The 20,120-nt window shown below is 41.7% G+C and overlaps 2 protein-coding genes across 2 annotated transcripts; both read left to right on the top strand.

Moving 5' to 3' along the window:
* The first annotated feature begins 1,571 nt into the window (after positions 1–1,571).
* LOC141650996 (uncharacterized) lies at positions 1,572–5,675 on the top strand. Its single transcript, XM_074458726.1, has 4 exons — positions 1,572–2,226; positions 2,567–2,696; positions 3,175–3,289; positions 3,585–5,675. Exons 1-4 carry the CDS (start codon positions 1,572–1,574, stop codon positions 5,673–5,675), a joined length of 2,991 nt encoding a protein of 996 aa, XP_074314827.1.
* A 6,407-nt stretch (positions 5,676–12,082) lies between these two features.
* On the top strand, positions 12,083–14,610 carry LOC141650995 (replication protein A 70 kDa DNA-binding subunit B-like). Its single transcript, XM_074458725.1, has 9 exons — positions 12,083–12,232; positions 12,597–12,864; positions 13,010–13,109; positions 13,196–13,323; positions 13,412–13,490; positions 13,571–13,682; positions 13,899–14,077; positions 14,197–14,317; positions 14,476–14,610. Exons 1-9 carry the CDS (start codon positions 12,083–12,085, stop codon positions 14,608–14,610), a joined length of 1,272 nt encoding a protein of 423 aa, XP_074314826.1.
* The last annotated feature ends 5,510 nt before the right edge of the window (positions 14,611–20,120 follow it).

Genomic DNA, 20,120 nt, shown 5'->3' with positions numbered 1-20,120 from the left:
CAGAAAGGCATAAGTACACGGTCTACTAGGAATCTCGCTAATAATAAAGACACAAAATGTTTGCTTGAAGTTCTATTTTGGCACCAAGTGTTCAATGTGCAGGCTAACAATCGCACAAGCCTTGAAATTTCGAAATCCTGCTAAATAGGATTATTTTGTAACCTTTTGACACTAAGACAGTGTTTATGTATATATGTTGTACTTATGTTTCAATATGCTTGTACTGTGTTTGGGATGAACGGTTATGTTCCACAAACCTTGAAATTTCGAAATCCTGCTAAATAGGATTATTTTGTAACCTTTTGGCACTAAGACAGTGTTTATGTATAAATGTTGTACTTATGTTCCCATATGCTTGTACTGTATTTAGGATGAACGGTTCTGTTCCCTACTACTTGTTATTTGTAAATTTATATTTGCATTTCTTATCTAGAAATAATGCATTCGTCAACACTACTGAACTGACTGGAACATCCTTTCAGCATATATTTACAAACTGAAACTGGTTACCACCCATTTTATTGGAGCCCCTACTCCTACTTAAACAAAACGTCTATAAATAAACTTATGACTGCATAATACAAATAGGAGATACAGCCACATTTAATTGTTGAATTAACATAGATCGTATATAAAATGACCAACCGAGTGAATGAAGTTTGTAATTTTGAACTACATATTTAGACTGAATTCTAAAATATTATATGTTTTACTTTAAATAGGTGATATGTATATCTACATGAAAGGGAAGATACCCTCTTTGAAAGTAGTAAAGCCCTAAATATTTTAATGCCGTTGTTACAGTCGCGTTTTATTGAAGTCCGTGCTTTGAACTATCCCCCAATCTAAACCAGTTTACCAACAAACTCTCTTTGTTTTACGGTTTTGTTTGGAAATGTGATTCGAGTCAACCCCCCCTAACACTTTCATTTGCAAACTTACAATCTCTGACTTATGTCGTTACAGAGGCAAATATGTAGGTTGTCAAAGAGCCGTGGCACAAAGACAACCTGTGCCATGGCTATAACGCCTTCTGCACCAATTAGACAGTCAAAACGGGCCAGAGCAATATTCATAAATGGCGACCATTCAGGAACAAGGTACGATTTACAGCGAACAATCCTTTATGGGTGGAACTTAATTAACAATATATTTAACTCTATGCAATGTCCAATGCAACAGTGTAGATGGAACATCTCTACAATCGCAACCAAAGAGGCAAAGAAGAACCCGAGCCCATCGACAAACAGATGAATAACGTTTGGATACTGCTGTTCATGTTACTGGTATATCGTTATAAGATAGTGTTAAGCTAACTCCTTTCAAGCTACTGTTCGCACAGACTTACCTGCGGCCCACGTTGCACACCCCTTGCCTACAAGCCAGTTGAAACTTCCACAAAGTAAAGTTTGCACTAAATGCAATGCCCTTAAGATTGCATATGAATCCCCATTATTCTCACTGTCTTTGGTGGAACAATCCACTTGCCTACAAATGCATTCCCTCCTGCCTTAGCACGGCTGTACACTTCACCTGACGAGGATGCAGTTCATTTCCGTGCATACGCAAGAATGTATAACAACTTATTTGCCTTTAGCTCATTTGGTGGAGATTATATAGCATCCACTCAGAAAGGTATTTACGTCTTTCAACTTCATGGCCAAATATATCATAACGTACCTAAATTGCTTCCCGATAATTGTAAACCCAAATATTTGCAGCTATATTTCTATGATGGTCAACATGAAGCATTGAATCGCATTGGATGCTTCCCCGAAGTCAGAGGGGATATCGTTAACACCCTTATACAAATTACAACTGACAATCCCTATGCCCGTTTCTTTCGCTCCCTAAGAGAACTACCCATTAATGAAAATACCCAAATAAGAATTCACAGAAATCCTGTTCTAGACCAACGAGTGTATAATGCGCCCACATCTGATGAGGTCGCTGTTATTTGGACAGATAACTCATCATCTAGCGAGTCTAGCACTCCACATATAATTGTGACTGCGAAGAATAACCAATCCCATAGAATAATGCATTACTATGGGTGCTACGATCCTTTGCAGTACCCATTACTTTTCCCATACGGAGAATGTGGGTGGGTGCAAGGGCTTCAAAAGTTAAACTCAAATGCAGCCCAGAGAGGGGCCAATGTTCATAGTAGGATATCTTCTGAACTTAGCCAAACCGTCGAGTGCCTGTTAGAAGATGAATCAAACCGTATGTGACGTTACCAGTAAAACTTACTTACATGTTAATAGATTTTTCAAAAAATAGCAAGAAGAGTGGCATCTGCATTAGCTAATTGTTTATACATGTCAACGACAGGTGCCGTACAAATATATGGGCCAAAGTCGAAGTTCGTTTCATGCCGCCGGTATTATTGTTACAAATTGCAGAACCGTCCCGGAATATGTTACTTAGAACAGACGGTGTTTTCAGCAGTACATGGTTGACATGTATGTTAAAATCGAAAATACAAGGCTTGATTATTTTCGGAACAATCAAGAAACGATAAGGGCTGAGTTATACCAAGGAATTCTTGATACTGTTGGTGCAGGTGAACATCGCGCGGCGAACATTGGCAAGCGAGTTATTTTGCCACCGACTTTCTTGGGAGGACCCCGGGACATGAAAAAAAGATATCTGAACTCAATGGCTCTTGTTCATAGGTTTGGAAAGCCAGATCTGTTTGTCACCATGACATGCAATGCTAACTCGCGCTGAGATAAAAGATCAACTAGCTTCGGAGAGGAAGCTCGGGAAATAGACCGGACTTAGTAGCTAGAGTCTTCCGTGCTAAGCTTTTAGCGCCAAGAAGCAAATTGTAGAAAAGCAAATCTTTGGCGAAGTGGTCACGTACGTATATGTAGTTGAATTCCAAAAAAGGGGACTCCCTCATGTGCACTTCCTTATCATTTTGAAAGATGGGTATAGGTGAAATGCCCACCGATTTTGACAAATTTGTTTCTTTGAAATACCGTCTATGGCAAACCCATCCCTTCGTAAGACTGTGCTTAAGCACATGATGCACGGTCCTTGTGGCAATCTTAATTCTGCATGTTCGTGTATGAAACATCCCAACACACTAGGGCGCTGTAAATTTAATTACCCAAAGGCCTACACACCTGATACTATAATTAATGGTTCTGGGTATCCGGACTATAGGAGACGCAACACAGGCGACGTGGTGGTTATACGGAAGCACAATCTCGACAACAGATGGGTTATCCCTTATAACCCATACTTATTGTCACTGTTTGACTGTCATCTGAATGTTGAAGTATGTTCAACAATGAACGCAGTGAAATATTTATATAAGTATATATACAAAGGCCATGACAGGGTATCCTTTAGTCTAGCCGAAGGTGAAGAACCTCAAGCAGTAGATGAAATCTCGCAATACCAAACAGGCCGGTGGGTATCTCCATGTGAAGCAGCTTGGCGAATATTTGGCTTTGATCTATTTGAGACACAACCACCGGTGATGCCCCTCCAGGTGCACCTTCCAAACATGCAGACAATACGCCTCAGGCCAACGGATAATTTAGATGATCTCATTGCTTTGATGAAAAAAGAGCCGCACACCTCTAACTCGAGTTTTTCAGACAAGTGCAACCGAAGGATGCCCCAAATTGTTGTATGGTGAATTCACAGAGCATTACCGCTGGGATACGGGGTCTAGAACTTGGGAAAAGAGGAAAAACAAAGTTATTGCAATTGGCAGACTGGTTTTTGTAGCACCGGCCGAAGGTGAGAGGTTTTTCCTAAGGCTGTTGTTACTACACATCCGAGGTCCCACCTCATTTGAGTATCTGAAAACGGTGGATGGATACGTGTGTGCAACATTCCAAGAGGCGGCCTTGCGACACAGGTTGGTTGAAGAAGAGGATGCTGCCGAATTATGTATGGCAGAAGCGTGTGCAATACAGATGCCTATTGTACTTCGTCGCCTTTTCTCAACATTACTAATTTTCGCCCAACCAAAGGATCCGTCCTTGTTATGGAGTACACACTACGAATCGTTATCAGATGATTTTAGATTTCAGTTTCCTAACGACCCACTGAAAATTAGTCAGCTAACAGCACGTGCAGTCGAGAGGTATTTAGAAGCCATGGGAAAGACAATGGCAGAGTTTGGGCTGGATCATCTAGATACCTCCACTGACGACGACGTTCGACGTAATAGAGATATAGTTGATGCTCTGGATGCAGCAATACCTGAAGATTGCAAATTGTGTAAATCTCTGTTAAATCCAGCTCAAAAAGACGCATTTACAACAATTATGGGACACATACAGTCGTCAAAACCAGGGGCATTCTTTATAGACGGACCAGGGGGCACCGGTAAAACTTTCTTATACAAAGCATTGTACGCTGAGGTGCGCATGATGGGCGAAATTGTGTTACCTACAGCGTCTTCAGGAATAGCTGCAGCTAACATTCCCGGCGGGCGAACAACACATTCACAGTTCAAAATACCCTTGGAATGTGACATATCTCTGGCATGTGACGTCCCCAAACAAAGTAGCCTAGCTGCATTGATCCGTTCAACAAGTTTGATAATTTGGGATGAGGCTTCAATGTCAAAACGCCAAAATATTGAGTCTCTAGACCATCTACTTCGAGACTTGTGTGACCCAAACCAGCTTTTTGGAGGAAAGGTGGTTGTATTCGGAGGCGACTTTCGGCAAACACTTCCTATTCTACCTCGAAAATCCCAGCATGAAGTCGTAGAAGCAAGTTTGTTCAGCTCACACCTCTGGCCAAGGCTTATTAAATTTAGCCTGACTGAAAACCTACGTGCTAAAGATGATCCGGAATTTGCAAAGTTTTTACTTGCACTTGGCAATGGCGAGTTACAAACGAAAGAATGTGAGAACATAGAACTTCCTGATGGTATTGTCAGAGTTCTGGACCAGTCAAGTCCAAATCCAATTGCTGATTTAGCGGCACTTGCATTTCCAGAATTAGCATTTGGGACCTTTGATCCTAACCTATTTACAGATCGAGCTATTTTAACACCCTTAAATGACGATGTTGATGCGATTAATGACGCTCTAATTGACCAATTCCCAGGACAATCTGTAACGTACACAAGTCACGATTCAATGTTAGATAACACCTGTGCAGTCTATCCTGCTGAGTTCATCAACAAATTGAATCCGGGGGGAATGAGTCCTCACAAACTTGTACTTAAAGAAAATTGCCCCGTCATTTTGATTCGTAACCTCCAACCATCATTTGGCTTATGCAATGGTACACGACTAATATGTAAGAAGTTTTTACCAAACACAATTGAATGTGTAATTATGACTGGGCAAAACAGGGGAGACACCGTACTGATACCACGGATCAAACTCCGCCCAGCTCCTTCAGCGAACTATCCTTTTCAATTTCAGAGGAACCAGTTTCCATTGAAGCTCAGCTTTGCAATGACAGTCAACAAATGTCAAGGTCAAACTTTAAGTCAGGTTGCTGTGTACCTACCTCGCCCGTGTTTCTCTCATGGACAGCTATACGTGGCACTATCCAGAGCACGGAAAGCAAAAGACGTTACAGTTGTCGCAGCACCGGGGCCGGAAACAGTTCCTGCTACCTTCGTCAGAAACGTCGTATCATATGAAGCTCTAACCCTTGCAGGAATTGTACCACTTTCTACCATTTAAAGGTAAACTACTGCTACTGACTTACTTCCTGAACATTACATCTCTTGACGGATTATTGTTAGGAATTTAATCACAGCTAATATTAACGAATTTTACTTGTATTGTAGAATAGGCGCTGAATAGACAAGTAGTGTTAATTCTGTACACCTGGAACTACAAACTTCCTGAACATTATCTACGACTTACTATGCACAGCACTGCCACGTGGAAAAAGGCGCCACCTTAGCTTTGATTGGACCAGCGCTATTTCGTGATGACATCCCAGCTCAAGTGTTCAGTTGCCAGATATGCCAGCTGCTATAAACTATAGTCCAATGGACGATGAATTAGCTTTTGGAAATATGTATACGTAACCAACAGCTTAAAACCACAGTGGTCTACTAAATATTTGTGTGCCGAAAAATTGAACGATTAGGCTGACCACTAAATAGAAGTTTGATTCCATAGAATGCTTATATGAACAATGAACTTCTCCTCTATGTAAACCAGATATTAGGCATAATATTAAGGGTGATATTTTATGAAGATGTAGACATAGAATTACTAATATCCATCCTACCACAACAAGACATAGAACTGCAATATCTTGAAAAAAAAAAAATAGTTAATTTTTTTAAAAAAAAAAAACGCAAAAAAAAATGCGGAAACTGGACCAACCAATATACAGGAAAACAACTTTATACATATTAAAAACGAAGCAACACACACAAAAAAAAACAAAAAAAAAAAAAAAAAGATTTTAAAAACCTAACAAACCAACAACTACATAGGTGTTAATTGTTAATCATATATGCCTTGTTAATTGTTAATTGTTAATCATATATGTCTTGTTACTAAAAACCTAACAAACCAACTAACAAACTAACAAAACAACAACAAAACCACGAAAAAATAAAAAAGAGATATGCCTTGTTAATTGTTAATCATATACTAAAATTAATAAATTACTTAGACTAAATACAATATTATCTAGAAATAACTGTTTATAGTACAATCAACTATTCCTACTCATTGACAATTCCATCCAAATAGCCCACCTTACCACAAAAAATAATTGATTTTAAAAGTTCAATAGCTCTACATACCACATATATACAACTACCCTCATTAAAAATCTTCCCTAAATATACTCCAACACTCCATAGGTCATAGGCAAAAAGCTAATGTCAGTAACACAGTCCAACAATGTGCCCCTCTTTCAGTCAAACAATATACTAAAAGTATAAACCACACCACTCCTCAATACTGATCTTCATAAAAACAAGTTAAGCAAAGCTTACAAAACAAGTCTGACTGGAAGAATTAACTGTGATCTTACGCTCTTCCTTCGACAAGAAACAATTCTAATTACCAACTATAAGGAGGTAAACTCTTTAAAACTGCTTTTGCTTGCAATTATGTGTATTAGAAAGTAACTGTTTTACCTTTCAGCTTCTGTAATAATATGCATGATTATAATGGTAACTTCACAATGATTAGATTTGTAATATGTTGTAGTTATGCTATAAAATGTCCTGCATCAATGGCGTTAATGCTATTTATATACAAACATTTAGCCTTTTTAAATTTGAAGGCTTCTAAATTCTAATGGTGTTAGAAGTAAAATCAGGTTACCCTTGTTGTTCTGTTTAATACCTTCCAGTGTACAATTGTCAATATGCTTAACAAAGTTTTCTTTCAAACCAACAGCAATAAGATACAATTTGAAATATAAACTTATCAGAAGTAAAAGACGATTCCACTGTCAACACATTTATTACATTCACAGTGTACATACTATATTGTTCTATATTTTATGTGCTATTAGAATCTATGAAACTTTCAGATAAAATTGTGCCTTCATATAACTAGAACTTGAGCATTGTTGTTATATTTCAATTTGCAATCATATCCTTTAAAAAACAGTTCCGTCCTTCAAAAATTTCCAGCAATTGTGCATCTAATTTACCTGAACACTTGCTTACATTCTCGCGATGATGCTTTATATACAGTGCACCGTTTATCATGACTGAAGGCAGAGTATATTTAGATGAGTTGAACACCAAAAGCACAAATTACAGGGTCAAGGTTAAGGTTTTGCAAAAAGGGAAAGCCCAAAGATCTGCAAAGGATGTCCTCTATCAGACGGTGGTACTGCAAGATGATAAGGCAAATAACATGTCTATTATATTTTGTATATCTTGCATACCAAGTTTATAGAAATGCCACTGTGTGTTATTAATTACCAGTCATCATTTTGTTATTTGTTTACTTAAGTCGTCTATATAGCTTTGTTGGATTTTGTCTACACTGAGTTGGTTATGTAAAACTTTTAATCTCAGCTTACTTTACATTTAATGAGTACTTTCATGCAAATGTCACTGCGTTTCACGTGCTGTATTTACAGAAACACAAATAATAGCCATCGCTTTTTCTTGTTTTGACAGTGTCAACTATGAAAACTACTTGCCGTGTTTCGAAAAACGTCCCTTTTTAAAACAAATTAAAAATCCCAAAAAAAAAAACAAATATCTTATTGAGTTTGAGGTATCTCTGTACAGGGACATAAAATGCGAGGAATTCTATTTGGAGATCAAGTTGCAGCTCATGAAGAAGCAATTATGTGCAACGGAGTATATGAAATTGCAAATGCCCCAATCAGGCCAATGCAGGACCAATATAGGCGAGATCCTGCTGAAGTTCCATACACAATGGGTTTTGGGAAGCAGACACTCATCCGCCCGCTTGCAACTACCCCTGAGGCCTTACTCCCAGAATACCAGAATGTTTCCCAAGTACCCAAAACAGCAACACCTTACGACATTTTTGGTAAAAAACAAATGTGCAGAATGACCTCACTTACTTGCATAATGTTTCTGTTTATTAACCCTAACAAAAACGATGCTACCAGACGTTGCTGGAATCATGTTGTATGTCGAACCGGCTGCGCGCGAAGTTCCCTCCAAGCAAGGCCGCAAAAGCACTGTTAGAGAGATGGTTATTACTGACCCCAGGTAACGCTTGTTGCATTTTTAAAAACATACCGGACATACCAACCTCCCAACTAACTAACACTACCACTTATGGCCCAGTTCTGAACAACCAATTGTAGTTTCAGCTTGGAATGATCTTTCAGAAGATGAATGTGATAAGCTGACTTCCATAGTCGATAAATTACCTGTAATAGGCTTCACAGCTTTACGGGTTTCCAGCTATAAAGGTATAACCTATAACGGTGTCAAAAGGTTTATCATGTTCCAATATATATGCTATATTAATCTAAGAATCATGCAGGCTTCTCATTAACATGCACCACGTCAACCATAATCAATACGGATCCTACAGGTCCTAAAATTACTGCCCAGATAGAATGGTATGATCTGTTCAGCTATAAACCTAAAACATTATTTACCAACTTCATTTTCAGTGCTTAGTTAAACGCCACTGACTTACTAATCACAGTGATCTTCTGTAGGAGGGACCGGAACAGAAACTCCCTGACAGATTTACAAACAAAAATTAGCCAGCTCAGAGACCCAGACACACCTACACCTCTAATTACATTGGGTAATCTCACTAAAAAAAAGGTATAAACAAATGGCAAGTAGTCATGTTAAGAAAACAATATGTTATATGTACACACTTAATCTTAAGTTGCCCTTACGTCCACTGTCTTACATTCAATATCTAATGTGTAATTCGCAACAGGCAAGCAAGACGCTTCAGGACGAGAGGTACCAATTGAACGTCACAGTGCCAAAACCAGACCTGCAGAAAATTAATGCGTACTTAGGCTGTTCAAACTGTGGTAAACGTACTGACTATGCATCTGGAGAATCTTTCAAATGTGAAACATGCACTAAAGAAGGAGTGCTGTCAGAACCAAGGTAGGCTACACGCACATCTCCTGCAAATGACACACTCAAAGTGTTTAATGATCAGACTTTTCTATTTTAGTAACTTATACAATTTAAACGTAGGATTACATTCAATTGTGAAGTTTCAGACGGAACTGGACAGATAGAAATAACAGCATTCACAACAGATGCAGTTGCAATGTTCCAGATGTCGGCTGCAGATATATTCCATATGAAACATACAGTACGTTATCGCATTTAAATTGTGTCTGCACTTATAACACTACATAGCAGTATCCGTCATTCATACCAGCTGACCTCTAAACGTGAATAGCAGACACATGAACAACACCATTTAGGACCCAAGAATTACAACTTTAGTTATATCTTGTCAATCAAAACTGTAACAAACATTTTGAATATCAAAAAAATACCATGTGCCATTGTGGTGGAGCGACTAAATCAGATAAACAAGTAGGCTGGTTCAGCCAGATTACTAAATTAACATCAAAACATCAGAAAACATAAATGCTTACTTTAAAAACCATTAAAGATTCAATTCAAGAAAAATATCCTATTTGTAATATCTAAGTTGAGCTATTGTCTCCTCTTTCAGAATGACAGTATAACCTTTACGAAAGCTTGTGAACCTTTAAAAACTGGGCCCTTGGTAATTGAAGTTTCACCAAAGATTGCGCTATCAAGAAACAATATTTTGCAATGGGCTCTTCGTAAAATTGTTGCAGTTCCATCGCAACACAGAGATGCGTCAAAACAATCAGAAGCAAACACGGACGATCAAAACAGAGATCACAGTTCAAATACTGTACCGATCGTGGTCACTTCAGATCAACCAGCATCAGTAGCCAGAAAATTACAATTTGCAGAAACAGGACAGGCCTCTACAAACCTAACCCTGGTTGATATTGCAGTGACTTCCGACTACACTGCATTACGAAAACTTCCTGCGTCAGTCGTTACAAGTCCTGAAAACATCCAGTTGCAGTCTGAAGCTCCTACTGAAACTGACAACAATGAAATTACTGATCCACCTGATGTCTCTACTAATACGACTAATGCGCTTTCCATGCCCACAACCCCATTACTGAAAACACCCAAAGCTGAAAAAGCTGCTTCATGTACTCCAGAGACCCCAGCGCAGGGCACTCCAAAGCGCAACACTACCAAACACGGTTCTGGATCACCTACCAAGAAAAAGAAAAACACCAGCAGCTCAGCTGCAACTCAGTAGTCCCAGATTCTAACACTTCCAAGCTGTATGTCTGCAGCATATATGTAAATAGTAACTAAGACTGCCTGCTCTACTTATAAAACCTTGACAGTGCCTCTCCTATCCATTCCTAGAAAACGGAATGGTTGTGTAGAGGCTATAGGGAGCCTCAAACATTTTGGGAACACTTTTGCATGCATAGCATTGTGTTCCGACCAAAAGCATTTTGAATTGTGCTTTTGGGGTTAAATGTATTATTTTGGACCTATGTTTCCAAAAAATATCAAAATCAAAAAAAAAAAAAGGTTTAAGTAACTAATTAACGATCCAGTCCAAGTTTCTTTTATGAATTAATCATGTATATTGTTCCACTTAAATAATCATGTATGCCTAATAATTACAAGTTGAAATTTCATAGATAAGCCCTATGAAAATAATGGTTTCATTTAACGGGTAATTTACTTTCTAAACGTCTGCCAACAAAAACAGTTGACAGAACTTTCTAAATTGGCCTGCCCTTTCACTGGTATACATTCATACGCTTTACAAACAAGCAGAAGAAAGTTAGCATTGTAGCCAGACAATAAAAAAAAAAAAACAAGTAAGAAATCAGTAACAGTGGCACCAAAAATAATTAAAACATTTGACACTGCACAAACCAGATGATTCAATTGACAGTTGCACGTACATCTAACCAGTCAGTTGGAGATAAACTATATATCTTACCTTCAAAACACAATCCCCTGAATTAAGCAAAAGAAATGTACAACTCAAAAGATAATATTCTCCACAATATCTAAAGGGTGTATGATTAGACCTTATAAAACATGCATACATACAACATAAATAATACATTAAACAGTATTAAAAATAGATTAAACATATTACAGTGTTCTACGACAACAAGAGAAAAAACAATAATATAGATTCTAATCTCGTTTACTAAACATAAAAGATCAAATATTGTTCTCAGCTCACCACATACTACACACCCACACCCCCACCCAAAAAAAAACATAAAAGCACTATCATAAAATTCAAAGATCTAACCACATATTGTAAAAGCAGTCTTAAACATCTTGCTCCAGCTTATCCAAGGTACGTACATTTTTTCCTTGTTATTCTTCAAATCAGATCGAAAAGGCTAGCAGTCAGTCACAAACAAACTTTTATGTAGTTTATTGCAAAATTACTGAATCTAAAATCTATCTAAACTTATCCAGTTTTTTTACTAGACATAGCTGAATAGTATCTAAATTATATGTGCTATATGTCGTATATGTACATCAAAGGAGTCATACCAGTATTACTGCTCCAATACTGAAATAAAGCAGATCATTATGAGACCTTTGAGGAAACACATTAGGGAACTCTCTGGCACAACTGGTCCGTACACTATTAAAGCACGGGTCATTGATATAACAAATGTGCGTTCAGCAACACCTGGAAGCCCCTTAGAGTACCAGGAAATCACCTTCCAAGATGACGAGGTACATTTCAGATAATTTAACAAGGTTTCCTGATTAACAAAACTATCCTTGATAGCTAAACTATAAATAATTGTTTGCTAAACGACTAAAAATCAAATTAAATTATTGACTGAATGATATTTTGTTGTTATTATTTTGTTGAACTTCATTCTCTTAAAACATATACTGTTATGCTGTATGCTGAACAGAATTGTGTTTAATTGTTGGTCCCTTACATTTCCCCTATGCATGACCATTTGTCCCTAGATTTACCTAATCAGAAGCAAGGGTTCTAAAATCAAAGCTTTCATGTAATGCATACTCATATGTACTTTAACTTAACCACCTCCAACTACAGTAATAGGAAACGTTCCTATCCATGCAGGGTACTATTATGAAGACCTACCTCTTCAATGAATCCTTAGAAGCATTTGAGGATATTATGCAAGAAGGCAACGAATACGACATTGCTAACGCTAGAGTCGAACCAATACGTACAGACAGTTCAGGAAGTTCGGGAAATCAAATTTATGAAATTGATTTCAACATCGACACAATTATACAACGTGTGCCCGAACTAGAAGTTCCTAATATGCCTAACTATGTGTTAATTGGAGCTATCCCTAGAATAGTATCCCTCGATGTTCGCTACGGTAAGTTACAGTACCACTAAATATACAAACCTATTCCAACTAATAATACACATACAATAATATGTGAAAGAGACAAAAGATACACAGGAAAAAAAATAATAAATACATACACCAATCTGCCATTTAACTATATCTACAATCCCAGATGTCTTAGGAGTTCTTATATATGTGGACCGACGTTGCAACAATATTAACTACAACTGCAGAACCTCAGATGCTTGTGAGGTTGTAATTGTTGATCACAGGTAAACTTTTAATTGATAATACTAAACTATGTATATAAAAGCCTATACAAAGTCAACACTTTACAAACATCTCTTCCTACATGTAGTCATCAGCAGGTGATGATGATAACAGCTTGGACAGACTTAGCCATACAAGAATGTGCAGCATTACACTCTGTTGCAGCAACCTTTCCAGTAGTTGGCTTTACAGCTCTGATGCCCTCATACCAGAAAGGTTCAATCTGAAACTTGACACGTAAGTATATAGCAACAAAAACATATTGAAACTTACTTACAACAGATTATGATCTCATACATTGCAGGCTTCTCACTTATAACAACTCATGCATCGTTCATTATCTTAAATCCACAAGTAGAAAAAGCCGACTCACTTAAGACTTGGTAAGTACGCATCGAATGATTTTAATGACTATATGATATATTTACTTGCTATATATATACATCTATTTACATTAATACAGGGCTAAGGAAAACGAACACGTGCTTAATACAAAGAGACAACAGATCTTCGAGTGCCGCCATCCAACGCTCACACGCAAGATAACAATTATAGAAAATCTTCTCCAAAAGAATGTAAGTTCCATAAAAACGTTACATACATATTACACCGAAACACACTATTGAATGCAACAACCATACTTTATGACATCAACACTCATCACCAACCCAATGAGTGTACACAATATATCAATACCGTTTTGAAAGGTATTTATTTTACGGAACATTAGCATTTCTCTCACAAACACGAATAGATAGAAAGTATTGATTAAGAATTGGTACAAACTACAGGCTTACAACACTTTACAAGAAGAATCCCACTGGTTGCACGTTAAGCTGAACAATTTCAGCAAATATGATGTACGCCTGTACCTTGGTTGTAGCTTTTGTGGCACAAGCAGCAGTCACCCTAAGGGCTCTGTATATACATGTGCTTCATGTTTAACAGCAAATGTCATCTCAATTCCACGGTAATAATTCAACAATGTAGATTACCCCCCTCCCCTCCTACACACACAAACAACCAAGTAACAACACTATAAACAAAACTATTATGGCTTATTGACTATACTTTGGTTTGCATATACAGAATGAGAACGACATTTGAAGCAGCAGATGCATCTGGAAAATACACTCTAACAGCAGCCACTACCAATTCAGAAAAGCTTGTACAAATGGAGGCATCAAACTTGTATGACATGACTGTGCAGGTAACAACATTACTATACACAGTACCTTGTATGCTTGCTGACTACCAAGGCCAACTACAAGTCCATAATAAGTGGATTATATTATAAGATACCTCATACCTCACTTTTTAAAAAAATTGAACGGCTTACAATTTATGCATACGTTTTGTGATCTGCAGGAACGGGGGAACTACCTTGAATACATCGAAGACAAAATTCTGAAAACCCATCTGTATGTACAGGTCACCCCCACAGCAGCTCTTTCTAGAACACAAAAACTAGAGTGGGTGCTGCAACAAGTTTGTCTAAACTAAAAAAGGAAGACGTTTCAAAGCTGCCTTGGCAAATTTTGGCGCACTTTTGGAACCGTTTCTTTTAGGATTAACAACAAACGTCTAATATTAGGGTTGCAATTTATAAACTGTAAAGACTTAAAACTAATTAGCTTTTGACAATTACAGTTTTTTACAAATCAATAGCTGCTATAGTCGCAGTGCCTAAAATGTATAAATAACTAATCTTTCTAAAAATAGTAAGGTGTTTCCTCCTTAGAAACTAACTACACTAACAGTATACCTTAATTAAACAGAAGAACGTTCATACGAATTGGGGCTCCGCGCCCGGTAGGGCGCGGCGCAACAACTAGTTTAACTTAAAGTTTAGAGTTATGAATTTTTGCCAAGCATTATTTTGTGACTAATTTTTGTTCATTTTTGTCATAACCTACAAAATTGAAAGAGCTAGTCTAATAAATAAACATAATAACTGATGGGGCATATTCTGCACCGCTGACCAAGTCAACATGATTGAGCAAGGTCAAAGATATCCACAGCAAGTCAACGACTTGGACAATCTAGCCGATGCAGCCCATCGGCCCGTCAGCCTGGGTCTCGGCATGGTAACCTGCCAGCCGGGACACATATCCGCGTACTCATATCCAAGACCCCTCGGCGGTGAGTCAACAGGGCCCGCCGGCCTGCCATAGGTCCCTCGGCCGAGGGGTAGATCAGTCTTTCCACCTGCTAGCCACTTGGCCACTTGGCCACTACGTGACAAAAGGTGAAAGCCTATAAATACTCCTCAACCTTCATTGAGGAAAGGATCCCAACTAATCCACAACTAAACCTAAATACACTATTCATCTGGTAATATCTTCCTTATCTCTCTACAATACACATTCAAATGAAGTAACAACTTATCTCTTAAGTTTACTGACTTGTGCGTCGGAGTGAGTACGCTTGGCACAAAGCCAAGCCCTCGCCGTTCATTGTTGCAGGAGAGGCCGTGAGGAACGATTGAGACCAAAGGAGAATCCAACTCAAGACATCATTCAACAAGCCAAGGGTGGTAACTATACTTGCTCTGGAATTACACCCGGAACAATTGGCGCCGTCTGTGGGGAAAGACACTAGAAGCTAGTCACATTCATTCCCAAACAAAAAAAAAAAACAACAAAAACCCACCCAAAAAGCTAAGAAGATGTCAAAACAACAAGACGCAGTCGTGACCGACGAAACCGCATTCTACCACGACGACACTTTCAACAATTCTGGAGTCGTGCAGCCCTCCACCGGCGGAGTAATCCAACCGGAGTTCGGGATGCCGATAATGCCGGACACGTCGCTACCAGCCAACCAGGTCACCATCATGGGACACGTGGTTGACATAGCAAAACTAAAGATGGTCCTGGACCTAATTAGTAATACGCCTGCTCACACTGTCACGCCGACAAGAGCGGCGGAAAACGCCCAGGAGACCAGGGCCCAAAACGTGACTCCGAGAAATCTGAACGGAGCATTGGGAGAAGCCGACCCAGCCAAGTCGCCGGGGGAGCCCAAAGTGGGCGTGGTAGACCTAAGTCCTTCCCGCACTCATGGGAGGACAGCGTCCCCGCAACACGAACGAGGCTTACCCCAAAGGAACCAGAGGAGTCCGACTCGGCGAGTTGGAGAAGAAGTCCGAGTCGGAGAAGAAGTCCTTCCCGCTACGAGGAGAGGAGCTGGATTAGGAATGCGAGGAGCCGATCGCCGCGCGTCGTTCGATCGCGGTCGACAGCCCCTCAATGCCTACGTCCTGACGCGTCCGGTGCCAACTAAGCTCAAGTTGCCACCTCTATCATACAAGGGAGACAAAGTGATCCACCGACCACGCCGAGGCTTTCGATTCTTACATGTCGGTATGGGAGCGGCCCGATGAGTCCGTGCCGAGTCTTCCCGACAACTTTGCATGGGATGGCTCAAAGTTGGTACAAGGGGCTTCCCGACGGCTCGGTATACTATTACGCCGACCTAAGAGACGCCTTTCTAGCCCAGTACTCTTGCAACAAGAGAAGGGCCGTGGAGACATCGGACCTCCTAACTATCAAACAGGAGGGGGGCGAGTCTCTACGAAGCTACGTGAAGAGGTTCGACGGAAAGGTCCAGCAGATTCGAGAAATTAATCCCGAATTGGCGGCCTTGGCCGATGAAGGGCCTCCCAAGGGGAGACTTGAAAAATGAGCTCATCAAGTGCGGAGGCCTGAACTTGGACGCCGCTAGAAAAATGGCCGACCAGGCCATCAAGGTAGAGGACTATCACAAGACCTGGGTAGGCCCCAGCGAGGCCGAGCACTCAGAAAAGAAGAGTCACCGGGAGGACAACCCGGATGAGAGACGCCGTGAGAACAATAGGTCACGGTCGGACAAACCCGCCCGGGAGACAGACTCGACGGGCGCCGGGTGGAGTTCGGGAACGTACCACCAGAGGCGGTATAGTGATAAAACCCCTCTCGTCGTATCGGCCGCCGAGGTCTTTGCCCCGAGCAAAAGCGAGGGCCGAAGTGGGAGAGACCCCCAAGCCAAAAAGTGACGGTGACACGAGCGATCTTTGTGAGTACCACGCCACACCGCCATTTAACCAACGATCGCGGCATCTAAAGAATGCCATTGAAGAGCTGATCCGGAAGGGGAGCCTCGGCAAGTACGTTGCCAAAGGCCAAAAGACCGACGCCGACTCGGGTAAGAAATCCGTCTTCGAACGGATAGGGGTGATCCATGTTGTCATCGGGGGCAACGAGAACGGAGGGTCCGCTCATGGGCACAAACGGCACCCGAACGAGCTATATCGGCCATCAACTTTGTGCCCAACACAAATATCCCCGCTTCCGGATCCCCGATATAACCATCGGAAGGAAGGACTACGAAGGAGTCATCGCTCCTCACAAATGACCCACTTGTAGTCAATTTGGACATATCCAACCACCTGGTCAAGAGGTGCCGATTGACACAAAGCGCGTACACGAACATCATGTTCGGAGTGCTTCCTCGGCCTCGGCCGAAAGTCAAGGACTTGAGCCCCCGCACCAACCCACTATACACTTCTGGGGCCGCTTTGGTACCACTGGGATCAATCGGACTCCCGGTGACGTTCGGCGAAAAGAATGCGGCTAAAAATGTCCTAGCCGAGTTCGTGGTCATCGACGGCTCGTCCGCCTACAACGTTCTCATAGGCCGAGTCACCCCGAGCGAGGCTGACGCAGTGATGTCCATCTCGGCCCTAACACCGATGTATGTCTCGGACCGGGGGGAAGCACATAAGCTCGTCTCCAAAGACGAGAATGACGAGGTGGTCAACGTCCAGATAGCCGCCAGAGGATGCAACATGCAATCCCTCAAAGTGGCAAAGAAATCAGAGAAAGGGAAAGGTCTATCCTTACAACAGGAGGGCGACCTCATGGATGTAACTAGCGGCTAACTAGGACGTTGTGCCTTCGACAGGCCATTAGGACGCTGATAATCTCGGGAATAACCTATGTAGCGGCGGAGGTGTCCAAAACAGCTGTGGGCACCCCGACGCATGTTTTTACCTAAATGAAAAATCATCCAAGTCTTCCATCAAAATGTTCACTCTTCCCATAGTCACTAGGAAGCGTGACGCCGACTCACACCGTCATGCCGACAAGAGCGGCGATCTTTATCGATAGCGGATGTCGGCTCACACTTGTCATACCGACAAGAGCGCGATCTCCTTGAAGAAGCGGCGCCGTCGCGATCACCCAGTAGTAGACGCCACGGCAATCACCCCAAGAGGTTGGACGCCGTCGCAGTCACTCCAAGTGGTAGACGCCACGACGAGTCTCATGAAGAAACAACAGCGCCGTCGCAGCACCCCAAGTAGTAGACGCCACGCGACCCCAAGAGGTTGGACGCCGTCGCAGCACTCCAAGTGGTAGACGCCACTGCAGCCTCATGAAGAAATAGGCGCCGTCGCAGCCACCCCAAGTAGTAGACGCCACGGCAGTCACCCCAAGAGGTTTGACGCCGTCGCAGCCACTCCAAGTGGTAGACGCCACGGCACTCATAAAGAAGCGATCTTTGGCTCACACTGTCACACCGACAAGAGCGGCAATCACGACCATCGCAGTTGATACTCGCAAAGCAATCAAAATGCCTTAGAACCGTTAACACGATTGAGATACGCGCTCTAGACTGCCTCGGCCAAGCCGAGGCGGAAACAAAAGAGACACTCAATCAATAACGTAAGAAGACAACCCAGACGAAGACAGAGGCGCTAAAAGTACAGTTGAGGCTCAAACACTAGCGCAAGAAAAAGAGGTAAGGTAAAAACCTCGGCCAGGCCGGAGGCAGAAGAAACGAGCTCTTATTAAAAAAAAAAAAAAAAAAAAATGTGTTCAACGGATTACAAGAAATTACAAGGACAAACCAAAAGACAAAAGGCTACGGATATCATCTCCCTATGTCCGTCGTTGCTCGCCATCGCCAATGTAGCAAGACCTTCTTCGAGGGGCAACCCAAGAGCTCCCTTAGCGGCCTCGGCCTTCGGCCCGGCCTTAGCCTCGGCGGCCTCAATCGCCTTGCCCAATCGGCTTCCGCCTTGGCCTTCTCAGCGATAGTGCCGCCTCTCGGCCGCTTTTTGCTCTATCTTCACTCTCGCCGCCTCCTTGACCCTCTCCTCCACGGCTTTCTCCTTAGCTTCGAGCTTATCGTCAAACAACTTGTCGTATTTGTCCCACGGAAGGAACCTTCAAGAGGAAAAAGCTCCTCAATTACTTCCCGGCAATGCTTCGGCGGATCCGGAATTCGGAACACAGGTCGGGGAGCATTTTGGTTTGGAGCATCTCAATGTCGTCCTCCTTTTGCACGATGATGGCCTCCTTGCTCCGGATCACCTTCCCCCTGGATCTGAAATTTGCTCCTAAATTCATTCCTCTCATGGAGATAAAGGTCGGCATGCCTCGAACAAGGTCACACTTCTCCAAAGAACTTTGCAACTTCGGCCGCAGCAGCCTCGGCCTTGGCTCTCTCAAAGAAGGACCTCCTTTTCAGCGTCCTCCTAAAGCTTTCTCTCGGCCAAGAGCGCTTTCTCGACATCTCCCCTAAGCCTTCGCTCATTAAGGAGATCCACCTCGCCTTCGCGGCCACCTTCTTAGTGACATCAAGCTCAAGAGCGGACTGAGCCACGGCCTTCTCTTGCTCTATAATGCGAGCACCGGCCAGCTCGTTCCACCTCGCCGACTCCTCGACCAACCTCGCACCTCGCGCCACGAGCCGGGAGGGGGAAACCTTCTGGGATGAAGGGTCAACAAAGTGACATTTCGATCACTAGTCTGCGGTCGGAAAGGGAAACCTTCCGGGATGAAGACCCAATGGCGACGTCATGATCATCGGCTGCGCGGTTTCTCTTCCACTTGCCGCTCAGCAGAGCGGCGATCGACAATGGCGATCTACAAAATTTAAAGAAAGCATCGGTATCAACATACATCGACATGCCAAGAGCTGTCATCGGCGGCGCTGATGAACCGGCTAAATCGAGCCACCGGATAGAT

The sequence above is a fragment of the Silene latifolia genome, chromosome 4 (assembly GCF_048544455.1).
Source record: "Silene latifolia isolate original U9 population chromosome 4, ASM4854445v1, whole genome shotgun sequence".
NCBI lineage: Eukaryota > Viridiplantae > Streptophyta > Magnoliopsida > Caryophyllales > Caryophyllaceae > Silene > Silene latifolia.
Note: the sequence above shows the minus strand (reverse complement) of the source record. Positions and strands in the feature narration are given on the sequence as shown.